The 12,751-nt window shown below is 36.7% G+C and overlaps 1 protein-coding gene across 1 annotated transcript in view; it reads right to left on the reverse strand.

The window, feature by feature from the left end:
• The window catches only part of LOC106882614 (retinal Mueller cells isomerohydrolase), a 34,378-nt gene that overhangs the window by 11,985 nt on the left and 9,642 nt on the right, over positions 1–12,751 (reverse strand). The window contains exons 2-5 of the mRNA XM_014933354.2: positions 7,548–7,806; positions 6,555–6,696; positions 5,328–5,475; positions 3,472–3,680 (exon numbers count right to left, since the gene is read on the reverse strand). Of these exons, the coding sequence (XP_014788840.1) occupies positions 3,472–3,680; positions 5,328–5,475; positions 6,555–6,696; positions 7,548–7,806 (758 nt within the window). The remainder of the gene's footprint in view (positions 1–3,471; positions 3,681–5,327; positions 5,476–6,554; positions 6,697–7,547; positions 7,807–12,751) is intronic.

Consider the following 12,751-nt stretch of genomic DNA (forward strand, 5'->3'; position numbering starts at 1 on the left):
TATATATATATATATATATATATATATCACCATCATCATCATCGATTAACGTCTGTTTTCCATGCTGGCATGGGCTGGACGTTTTGACTGAGGTCTAGAGAGCCAGTGGCTACACCAGCCTATTTTTTTATTCCTTTATATGTTTTAGTTATTTGACTGCAGCCATAATGGGGTACTGCCTTGAAAGGTTTTAGTTGAAGAAACTGACCCCAGGACTTATTCTTTTCAAGCCTAGTACTTATTCTATTGGTCTCTTTTTCTGAACTGCTAAGTTATGAGGATGTCAACATACCAACACAAGTTGCCAAGCAATGGTGGTGGACAAACACAGACAGATACACACACACATGCACGCACACAGACACACACACATGCATGCACACAGACACACACACATGCATGCACACAGACACACACACATGCACGCACACAGACACACACACATATATAGATACGATAGGCTTCTTTCAGTTTCCATCTACCAAATCCACTCACAAGGATTTGGTTGGACTGAGGCTGTAGTAGAAGACACTTGCCTAAGCTGCCGTGCAGTGGGACTGAACCTGGAACCATGTGATTGGGAAGCAAAGCATCACCCTCGTTCAAGGGATGTTTGCTAACAATCTTCTGAGATAACGACAGTAACAACTGGTAATGACGACAGCAAAGGCAATAATGACAATGATCATGTACCAAATACTCTTTGTGGAATATCATATTCCACAAAGGGTGTCTGGTACATTTCTCTTGTTTTCTGTCACTAAAATATTGATCTACATAGAGATAAAACTCAAACATTAATGTTACAGTTGCTGTTAAAGAATCTCGTTTTGTTTTAAGGTGGATGATTATTTAACTGATTAACACACTTGTTGCCAAATTTCCATTGAAATACACTGCCTTTGTTTAAATTAATTTAGAGAATTTAGTAAAATGACTTTGTTATTATTAAACTGGAATTTGGATCATAAACTGATATAAATTTTTGATGGAAGGTTTCTATTTAGAACACTAAATTATTTAAAATTATTTACATTACAGCCACCAGAAAATATATATACATATGCCTGCATGATGGGCTTCTTTCAGTTTCCATCTACTAAATCCACTCACAAGGCTTTGGTTGGCCCAAAGGTATAGTAGAAGACACTTGCCCAAAGTGCCTGATGAAGAATTGAGTAAAATATCTTTTTTCACATTTAAGCTGGTATTTGCAGTATAAATTAAGATGACATCTTGGTGGAAGTTTTTTTATTTTGATCACCTTAAACAGGAAGTTTGTATTGTAGAATCAGAGGCAGTTTTGGGCAGGTTGATATCAAAAGGGTTTTCCTTTCTTTTTCTATTCTTTTACCTCTTTCAGCCATTGTACCACAGCCATTCTAGGGCACTGCCTTGAAAAGTTTTAATATGAATGGGGCAAGATTTACTAAAGAGACAATTTTGAAAAACAGGATAAATTAAAGCCTTTACTATATAAATGGTTAAATGAATAATTTGTAAGTTTATGAGATCAAATTTAATTAACCCATTAACATATAAACTGGCCACATCCAGCTCAAATATTTAACCTACTTTATGTTCAAACTGGCCAGATCTGGTTTCCCACACCTACACTACACTGTCATTCTAAAAATAAAGAGTCATATTATTGAACTCTTAAAGCCATGGAATAATGCATGGTTAATTCAAAACAAGGGGAACAAGTAAGCATTACATTTCACTATGAAGGTATATGGTTCAGTGGTTAGAACATCAGATTCACAATCATGTGGTAGTGACTTTGATTTCTGGACTGTTCTGTGTGTTGTGTTCTTGAGCAAGACACTTTATTTCTTGTTGCTCCAATTCACTCAGCTGTAGAAATGGGTTGTGATGTCACTGGTGCCAAGCTGTATTGGCTTTTACCTTTCCCTTGGACAACATTGGTGGCATGAAGAAGGGGGGCAAGTCTGCATGGATGACTGCTGGTCTTCCATAAACAACTTTGCCTGGATTTGTGCCTTGGAGGGTAACTTTTTAGTTCACCTGAGGGGTGGGGTCTTTACCCTTTTTTTTTACATTTGACTGAGTAATCCGAATGCTAAAGAGTTAATTATTTTATTGTTTCATGGAAGAACACATTATTATTCTAAATTGCTTACAGTTGATGCCTCCATCAACAATAGGAAGTAGATACCAGTTTCAAGAAAAGTTACCTTTATTAGATACTAGCATTTTCGAGAAGGCCCATCAAGCTAAGTAAAATCGTTGGTAACCAGTGCCAATGACACATGTAAAAGGCACCTGTGCTAGTGGCACGTAAAGGGCACCTATGCCTGTGACACAGAGAGGGTACCTGTACTGGTGACACATTAAAGGCACCTGTGCTGGTGACATGTAAAAGGCACTTGTGCCAGTGACACATAAAAGACACCCAGTACACTCTGTGGAGTAGTTGGTATTAGGAAGGCATTGAGCTGTAGAAACCAAGCCAAAACAGACTGGAACCTGGGGCAGCTCTCTGGCTTACCAGTTCCTGTCAAACCATTTAACCCATGCCAGCATGGAAAACAGATGCTAAATAATGATGGTGATGAGGGTGATGATGATGATGTTTTTATTAGAGAGAGATTTAAACACTAGACACAAGTCTTATGAATGGACCCTTATAATTCATATGGGAGGTTAGACAGTGATGAATTATCAAGCAACAAGATCTAACAAAACATTTATGAAGACATTACACATTTTTTCTTATGAAATGAAACTAAGTTAATGCACTAAGTTCTAATGAAACAATCTCTTATACTTAAACCCATCAAATCTTGCAGGATGCACGGTGACTTCACTACCGCTGTTGGTACAAAAGAAAGAGACAAAAAAAAGCATCCTGTAATGTGGTTGGTGTTAGGAAGAGCTTTCAGTCATAGAAACCATGTCAAAGGAGCTAGTGGACCATAACGTAGTCCTTAGACCCACTGGATCCTGTCAGTCTGTTCAACCAATGCTAGCATGGAATAAGGAAGTTAATATTTATCTCCACTTAAACATGGATGTTTCATTAAAACAAACTTTACTGTAGTAGTTGTCATGAGAGAAATTCTCACATTGGCTTTTTGGTGCAAAATGCATTTTTGTTTATATTGGTAGCAGGGGAGATAAATCCCCATTACCTCCAATGCTGAGACCACCAAAGCACATGATTTTGACCTTGTTTGGTCTTGTCAATGATGAACACTCACATGATCTGGTGGTCTCAGTGCTGAAGGTATCAGGGATTTATCTCCCCACTGGTGAGATAAACAAGAGAGCATTTTGCACCAAAATGATGACTTTATTGATGATGGTGATGATTAGAGATAGACAGAAATGTTATATGTGAGTGTGAATATGTGTGTGTGTGTGTGTGTGAGAGAGAGAGAGAAGGAAAGAGAGAGAAAGAGTAAAGAGCATCTACATGAGGTACTTAAGTTTCATGTGTATACATACCTCCTCTTTATCAAACACTGATAAGCACTCCACGAAGGCATTGCCTAAGATCTTAGCAAAAGCAGCTTTGAAAAGGTTGAAGCATAAGTTCTGTTCCAGAATGATAAAGTAATTTTCTGACATTCCAAAACTGTGGCTATATGAATAATAAGATTTCCATCTTGATGGCACACTTCCGACAATACGGAGGTTATCAAATGGCTTGGCATCTATCAAATAAAAACAAACAATATTTAGATAGTTGTAAATACCTTTACTCAACCACATATTTCCTATTTTGTTCCTTCTACCTTTCACCATCTTTGAGGCAGCTTCATGATCCCATCCTCCCAGAACTTGGCATCTTTTTGGGTTATGAACAAGTCTAAGTAGTTTTTACACTCTTTTAATGAATCAAAGTTCTTCCTATTAAGATAATTTTACAGGGATTGGAATACATGATAATCTTAAGGTGCAAGGTCAGGTGAGTACAGTGGGTGGAGACATCCCATCCAAGCTACACTAATTTCCATCTGGTCTGCAAAGAAATGTGCAGTCTAGTGTTGTCCTGGATGTAAGATGACACCCTTTCAGTAGGCCAATTCTGGACGTTTTTCATCAATTGCTTCTATTAATCAGTCTAATTAGGAACAATCATAGTCTGAATTTAATGTCTGATTTTGTGGAAGTAGTTCATAATATACAATGTTCTTTTACTCCCATCACATACAGAGCATCACCTTCTTCAGATACAGACCATCTTTTGGAGAGGCTGAAGGCAGTTCATTTCGTTTTCCTCAGGAGCTTTTTTTGGTTTATGATAATATAAATAATCCATTTCTCATCACACATGATTATTCTTTTCAAAAGTGGATAATTTTTGTTTCATCTGAGCAGAGAATTGTAGATGGAAATGTGCTCTGTTAGGTTATGAGGCATCCAAATGTCATAGTGATCCAAATAGCCAAGTGTTTTTAAATGCATTATAACACTGACATTAGATACATGGAGAACCTCAGTGATGACCCCTTCATTACACTAGATGTTAAGACACCTGAAAGTCATAGAAAGGTGATAAAATTCACCTCCAATTCCATTCAGGAGTGATGGATACTTATATTTGGCCATTTTTGTGACTTATCGATGACTTTCAGGTGTTTTAATATTACAGTGAACCAGCAAACAAACAAAACACATACACTGAGTATGTGTGGTTGATAATGTTTACAACACTAGTGTTGCTTTTAATTAGTTATTGAACATGTGTATGTATGTTTATGTTTGCATATGCATGTATGCTTGTGCCTCTTTGTCTCGACCTGTCATCAAAGTGGTGTCATTTATTTCCAGTCATCCATGAAAATATATGCAGTCATGGAGAAATATTACCTTATTTGGAAACAGATGAGTATTGGTAACCGGAAGAGTATCTGACTGTTGAAATTCTACTTCAACAAATGACAACTCACCTATGCAAGTATGGAAAAGTGGACATAAAATGATGATAATAATAATGATGATGATGATGATGATGATGTTGATACTCCTAACACCTCACTTCATCTTAAGGTATCCAGCTCACAATCAATTCCTAGCAGCAAATTATTTCACATTGCTCTAGTCCACTCAGCTGGTAAAAACGAGTAGTACCTGAATCTGAAAGGGCCAGCCTCGCCACATTCAGTGTCATGTTGAATCTCCCTGAGAACTATATTAAGGCTACTCATGTCCGTGGAGTGCTCAGTCAGTTGCATGTTAATTTCATGAGCAGGCTGTTCTGTTGATGTGATCAACTGGAACCCTTGTTGTCATAACAGAGAGAATACCAGTTAGTTAGTAACAAAAGTAAATTCCCAAATTCAAATAACACTACAAACCTTTGTTGTCATTTGGTTCACTTGCTATGATGTTGTAGGCCATATTTTTATTTTTGAAGTTTGATCCTAGGTTGTATATTGTTCCATTCTGGTCCTTAAGCGGGTGAGCAGTGGCAGAGTGGACAGCAGTTAAATTGTTTAGTTTAACCTGGAAGTAAGCATATTGGTTTCCTTTTAGATACAAGGATAATTCTTTTATAAGAAAAATGAAATATGGATTTGTGCATTTCTGTACCTTGTGGCTTCAGATTCACTCCCACTGCACAGCACTTGGGCAAGTGCTTTTGGCTCTAGCCAAGGTCTTATGAGTGGATTTAGTAGAAAGAAACAGACATGTTCTCATGGAAGATTGAGAATGAAGGACACTTCTTGTATGACAGGGATACTCATTTACAGCTATCACATAAAATCAAGGCAAGCAGACAGTAACAGACACACACATGCATATACACACACACATACATATATGAGAAGCTTCTTTTAGCTGTCTACCAAATCCCCAAATCCACTCACAAGGCTTTGATTGGCCCAGGGCTATGGTAGAAGACACTTGCCCAAGGTGTCATGCAGTGGGACTGGACCTGAGACCAAGTGGTAGGGAAATAAACTTCTTACCATAGAGCCATGCCTATGCCTAAATAAAAATAGAAAACAAACATGCTTTAACTGAAATGTTGTAGCTCATTTCTATGATGTCCTTAAGAATTCCTTAAAAGAAAAGGAAATTAAGATGTTTTTACAAACTCAACAAGTGCAGGTATGGCTGTGTGGTAAGAAGCTCGCTTCCCAACCACATAGTTCCAGGTTCAGTCCCACTGCATTATACTTTGAGCAAGTGTCTTCTATTATAACCTTCGGCCAACCAAAACCTTGTGAGTAAACTTAAATAGATGGGAATCTGAAAGAAGCCCATTGCATGCATGCATGCATACATACATACATACATACATACATACATACATATATATATGTTTATATTTCTGTGTGTATGTACTTGTGTTATTGTTTGTCCCCCTATAATTGCTTGACAACTGATGTTGGAGTGTTTACGTATCTGTGACCTAGTGGTTCAGGGAAAAAGATCGATAGAATAAGTACTAGGCTTACAAAGTATAAACCCTGGGATCGATTTTTGTGACTAAAACCTTTGTAGGCAGTTCTCCAGCAAAGCCACAGTCAAATGACTGAAATAAGTAAAAATAAAAGAATAAAAGAAAAGATACATACTGTGTCAACTGGATCCAGTGAATCAGGGTCAATTTGTAGGACTTTGTCAACTTCTGTCATAGTAAAGAATGCATCACCATGTTTGACAACATTCACAGATGTATTGTCAGTGAATTCGTCTATTTTAAAGTAGGAGAAAAACCTAGAAAATAAAAGCACGACAAAATAGAAATGATGGTAAAATTGAGAATTCAGAAAACAAAGACAGACAAAATACTACTAAGCATTTCGCCCAGCATGCTAACATTTCTGTCAGCTCGCTGCCTTAAATATACACTTATATCTATTTATACAATGGGCTTCTTTCAGCTTCTGTCTACCAAAGCTTTGGTTGGCCCAAGTCTATAGTAGAACACTCTTGCTCAAGATGCTATGTAGTGGGACTGAACCCATAATCATGTGTTAGGGAAATAAACCTTTTAATCATTTTGTGGGGTTCTTTGAGACTTCATTAAGGGGCAACTTCAAATTTGTAGTTAGGTGAAATTTTACCTATATCTGTTTTTTTTTTTCCACTTCAGCTCTAGTGTCAATAACAACTTAAGATAAGAAATACAGTAAAATAATAAATAGATGAATTATTAAATAAATGAAGAATTACAAACAGTAGACAAAAACAGAATGGTAGAGTGATGAATCTAAAATGCTTTTTGTGCAGTGATTAGTTTCTTCCCTCTATGTTCTAAGTTCAAATCCAACAGAACCAAATTAGAGTTGCTAGAGTAAGTACCAAGCATGGAGAAATGTTGATTTCATTCACTACACATCTAAAGATATGAATTCTTTGACTACTACTACTACTACTACTACTACTGCTACCAGCAGCAGCAGCAGCACCACCACCACCACCACCACCACCATTATTAGTACTACTACTAGCGCTGCTGCTACTGTTGCTACTACCACCATTACCAGCATCACCAGCACCAGCACCATCAGATCTACTACTACTATTGCTCTCTGTTACTAGCAAACTGAGAAAATCTGTTTTACCTGGAAAAAATACTTTTGCAAGGATCTGGCAGAGCAACTTTTCCAAACTGGCTGTAAACGAGGCGGTTGGCTTTCACAGAATCATTCCAAGTTTTGCTGCGTAATATACGGTTCTTATATAAAACCCGACCATCTTTGATGTCATAGCGACTAATGGCAGCTAAACCATCAAACAAGTGATTCAACTTAGTTTCGCCAACTTCAAATACTCCAGCACCATTTCGGTAAAGACTACCATTCAACCAAGCTGGCACAGTACCTGAAAATAAATGACAGATAGTTTTATTTAATATTTGGTTTATGTTATTTCCATGAATAAATAAACAAGATGAAGAGAAAGCTTAAAGAAAATCTTAAAGTTGACAATGTCCGAGTAAAGCTTTTGGTGAAAGCATGTAGCTTGGTGGTTAGAGTATTTGGCTCAGAATCCTAAGGTCGTGAGTTCAATTTCTGGTGATGCGTTGTGTCCTTGAGCAAGATACTTTATTTCATGTTGCTCCAGTCCACTCACCTGGCAAAAATAAGTAGCACCTGTATTTGAAAGGGTCAGCCTTGTCACACTCTGTATCACATTGAATCTCTCAAAGGACTACATTAAGGGTACATTTAATCTTGAAATTCTTTATCAAAGATAATATTTTTAAATGAAATAAAGCTGTATTCATTGAATTAGATATGTAATTTAAACTATTAAGTAATGAAATGTACTTTGAATATTGATTGTTTATCTGTAGCACAGTACTTAAGACAAAACACTGTAATAAACACATTTATTTAATTTCACTTCTCTTAAAAAGTTACCTTTCAGCATCATCACCAGAATTTAGCATCTACTTTCTACGCTGGCATGGGTTAGACGGTTTAACTGAATCTGATAAGCTGGAGAGTTGCACCAGGTTCCAATCTGATTTGGCATGGTTTCTACAGCTAGATACCCCTCCTAGTTGGTATTAGGAAACATACTAAATGATGATGATGAGGAAAGATAACTTTTTAAGAGGAATGAAATAGTATTCTATCAAAAAGAATATGCCTTCATTAAGAATAATTTCAGACTATTCAGAGCAACTTTCCAGCCTGGGCAATGCCAGATATTCTGGAAGGTGCAACTGTGATAAGTACAAGAATGGCTGCATGATTAAGGTTATAGAGTACAGGGATTACTGTATGGTTAAATAGTTTTCTTCCCAACTATGTAGTTTCAGGTTCAGTCCCACAGTGCAGCACCTTGGGTAAGTGACTTTTACAATAATCCCAGTGTATTTATCAGAAAGAAACAGAAAGAAGTTAATTATATACATAATCATCATTGTTTGATGTTTGTCTTTGATACTGGCCTGGGTTGAGTGGTCTGACAGAATCCAACAAGTTAGAGGACTGCACCAAGCTCCAATATTTGCTTTGATATGGTTTCTATGGCTAGATGACCTTCCTAAGGGGATTACTTTACCTGTGTACTGGGTGCTTTTTTTCATGATGCTGCCAACTAGTGAGGCCACCAAATAACTTGCAAGGCAAAACCCTTCACTGAGTGGTGGTGTACTATTGAAAATGGGCAGCTTTATGCTGGATGATGATAGAGATTAAGGTAAGATAGAGAATTAGGAACAGGTGACTTATGGTAGAGGAGACACACAGCTACTCCAATTGGAAAGAAAGAAAGAAAAGATGGTGGTGATAGTGTCAAGGTATACCCTTAGAGTACAAGAAAATACAAATGAGAGAGAAATGGAACAGGACCAAATAGGGTAAGTAAATATATGCATATGTATGTGTGAGTCCGTTTATATATTCTCTGAATACTGCAAGTCCCTGTCAAAAAATCATCCACTGGTACTGTACTATCCTCCATCTTCTCAACAATATTGCCCAGTTTTTGAATTCAATACCTCTACAACTTGTAGGCAAGCTTATAAAATCTAAAAACAGTATAACACCCATGACCTTCAGAATCAGGTTTTCATTTTTAGAAATGTCAAAGTATCTGCATCAGTTGTTAGCTGCTAGAAAAATTGTATCCTTCAAAAATTCCATGCTTCCTGAAATTTACTAACATTACTTCTTGATGTATCTATACACCCTTTCCTCATAATAGCTTTTACACTTCACTTTTCAAATTTTTTTAATGCTTTTTTTTTCTGTTACTATGCCTGTTTCCTGTCCCTGCTTTTAAACTTCTCTGATGAGTTGCATCTGAGCATTGCATTCATTAAGCTCATTATTGTTATTTTTCTGATGAGGATGACTTTGCCTCTCATACTTTTAGGGTCAATAAAATAAGTACTGGCTAAACACTGGGGTTGAAGTAGTCGTCTAACCCTGATCCCCTGAAATTTCAGGCACTGTGCCTATAACAGAAAGGATTACAATGGTTGTAAAGCAAGCTTCTTAACCACATATATGACCGTGCCTGTACCTATCATAACTAAAATTTCTAGAAGCTAAATGATGATAATGATGAAAAATAACTTTTTAAGAGAAATGAAATTAAATAAATCTGTTTATTACAGTTTATTGTCTAAAGTATTGTACTACAGATAAGCAATCAATATTCAAAGTACATTTCACTGGCTATATCTGTGATTAAGAAGCTTGTTTTGCAACAATGTGGTTTCAGGTTCGGTCCCATTGTGCAGCACCTATTATAATCCTTTCTATTAGCTGCATTTCATCTGTCCTTATGTTCAGAGTTCAAATTTACCTTCATCCTTTTGGGGGTCAATAAAATAAGTTGTAGTTGGGTACTGCAGATCGATGTAATTAACTATCCCTTCTCCCAAAATTTCAGGCCTTGTACCTAAAGTAGAAAGGATTATTATTATAATAGTTATTAAGGCGGCATGCTGTCAGAACCACTAGTATGCTGGGCAAAATGCTGCTAAGCATTTTGTCTGTCTTTATGTTCTGAGTTCAAATTCCACCAAGGTTGACTTTGTTTTGATCCTTTTGAGGTCAATAGAATAGGTACCAGTTAAGCTCTGGGGTTGATGTAATCAACTTGCACCTCCCCCCAAATTTCTGGCCTTGTGCCTATAGTAGAAAAGATTATTATTATTATTATTATTATTAGTAGTAGTAGTAATAGTAGTAGCAAGTCGACAAGCTGGCAGAATCATTATCACATCAGAAAAAATGCTTTGCAGCATTTCTTCTGACTCTTTATGTTCTGAGTTTTAATACTACACAACATTGTCTTTCATCCTTTTGGGGTTGATAAAATAAAGTGCCAGTAAAGTACTGGGGGTTGATATAACTGACCACCCCTTTCCTCAACTCCTAGCTTTGTGCCAAAATTTGAAACAGTTATTATTTTTATTATTATTAAAATGTGAATCATTTATTACCCTTCCACCATTCACTACATTCACCCCACATCCTTCCCAATCTCTAGTCATCATCTACTCTTCCTTATTTTTCATCCAACAATTTATCATCGGCACGTAAAAAGCACCATTTGAGCGTGGTTGTTGCCAGTGCTGCCTGACTGGATCCTGTGCCAGTGGCACATAAAAAGCACCATTCAAGCATGGTCGATGTCAGTACTGCCTGACTGACCCGCGTGCCGGTGGCATGTAAAAAGCACCCACTACACTCTCGGAGTGGTTGGTATTAGGAAGGGCATCCAGCTGTAGAAACCTTGCCAGATCAGATTGGAGCCTGATACAGCCTTCTGGCTTGCCAGTCCTTAGTCAAACCGCCCAACCCATGCCAGCATGGAAAGTAGATGTTAAACGATGATGATAATTATGATTATTCTTATGATTGTTGTTGTTAAGGTGGTGAGCTGGCAGAATTGTTAGCATGCCGGGTAAAATGCTTAGTGGAATTTTGTCTGTCTTTATGTTCTGAGTTCAAATTTGGCTGAGGTTATCTGTGCCTTTGATCCTTTCAGGGTCGATAAAATAAGTACCAGTTGAGCACCGAAGTCAATATAATTGACTTTCCTCCTCCCCTGAAATTGTCAGAGCCTTAATTTAATACAAATATAGTGGTCTGATTTAGTGAGGCTTTTAAAACAAACATATAGCAGAAAATTGATTTGCAAAGTCCATTGCGTGTTAGCTAAAACTCATAATATGTCTCCATGCGTGTCACTGTTTAAATTTCAATGGAGAAATACACATTAACAATAGACAGCATAATTAGAAAAATAAAACGATCTAGAGTAAATAGATCAAATGAACTTAATGGCTGTTTGTATGGACTTGTAATGTATACAAATGTAATGTATATTGAGAATGAATCTAATGTAATATATCCTCTTATCATATTACTTGTTTCAGTCATTGACCTGTGATCACACTAGGGCACCACCTTGAATATATACATCATATATAGATGCAAGTATGACTGTGTAGTAAGAAGCTTGCTTTCCAACCATATGGTTCTGGGTTCAGTCCCACTGTGTGGCACCTTGGGCAACCCACTTCTAGTGTAGCTTCAGGCCAACCAAAGCCTTCTGAGTGGATTTGGTTGACAGAAATGGAAAGAAACCCATCATGTATGTATGTATATATCTATATATATAAAAATGAGAATGTGTGTCTGTGTGTGTGTGTGTGTATGTGTGTGTGTTTCCCTAAAACTCGAGAACTACACAACCAATTTCATTCAAATTTTACACATGCATTACTTAGGGTACCGGTTGTGTTTTAGTAAAAAAAAATGTTTAACTTCTTGCATAGTTCGAGCCCACAGAAACATAACATCTCCTCTACTATTTAAGTATTACGTGTCAAAAGTGAAACAAAAACACTCATGTCAAATACTTTCACTTTAAAAATGAAACTATTCCACTAACTGAAACAATCACATTTCGATACTGTAATGACAGATACTTTCACTTTAATGGTTTCAGAGAGAGAGATGTATATGTATATGTACATGTATATGTATACATATGTGTAGATGTATATATATAGATATACATGTAATATGTACACATATATACACATATATACACTCACACACACACATATACGCATGCACACAAACACACACATTAGTCGTTTGTTTTTTTTTTATCCAAAACTACGTCAAAAGTACTGAATGGATCTTTATGAAATTTGGAAATTATATTCTATGCATAACGGCCATAACTCCCATGAAAATTCATATATTTTTGATGTTGATGAAATTTTAACCATACATATTACACACAAATAAAGTAATATTTCTAAAATTTCTTCTTCTTAGAAGTTACA

Source organism: Octopus bimaculoides, chromosome 9 (assembly GCF_001194135.2).
Source record: "Octopus bimaculoides isolate UCB-OBI-ISO-001 chromosome 9, ASM119413v2, whole genome shotgun sequence".
Lineage (NCBI taxonomy): Eukaryota > Metazoa > Mollusca > Cephalopoda > Octopoda > Octopodidae > Octopus > Octopus bimaculoides.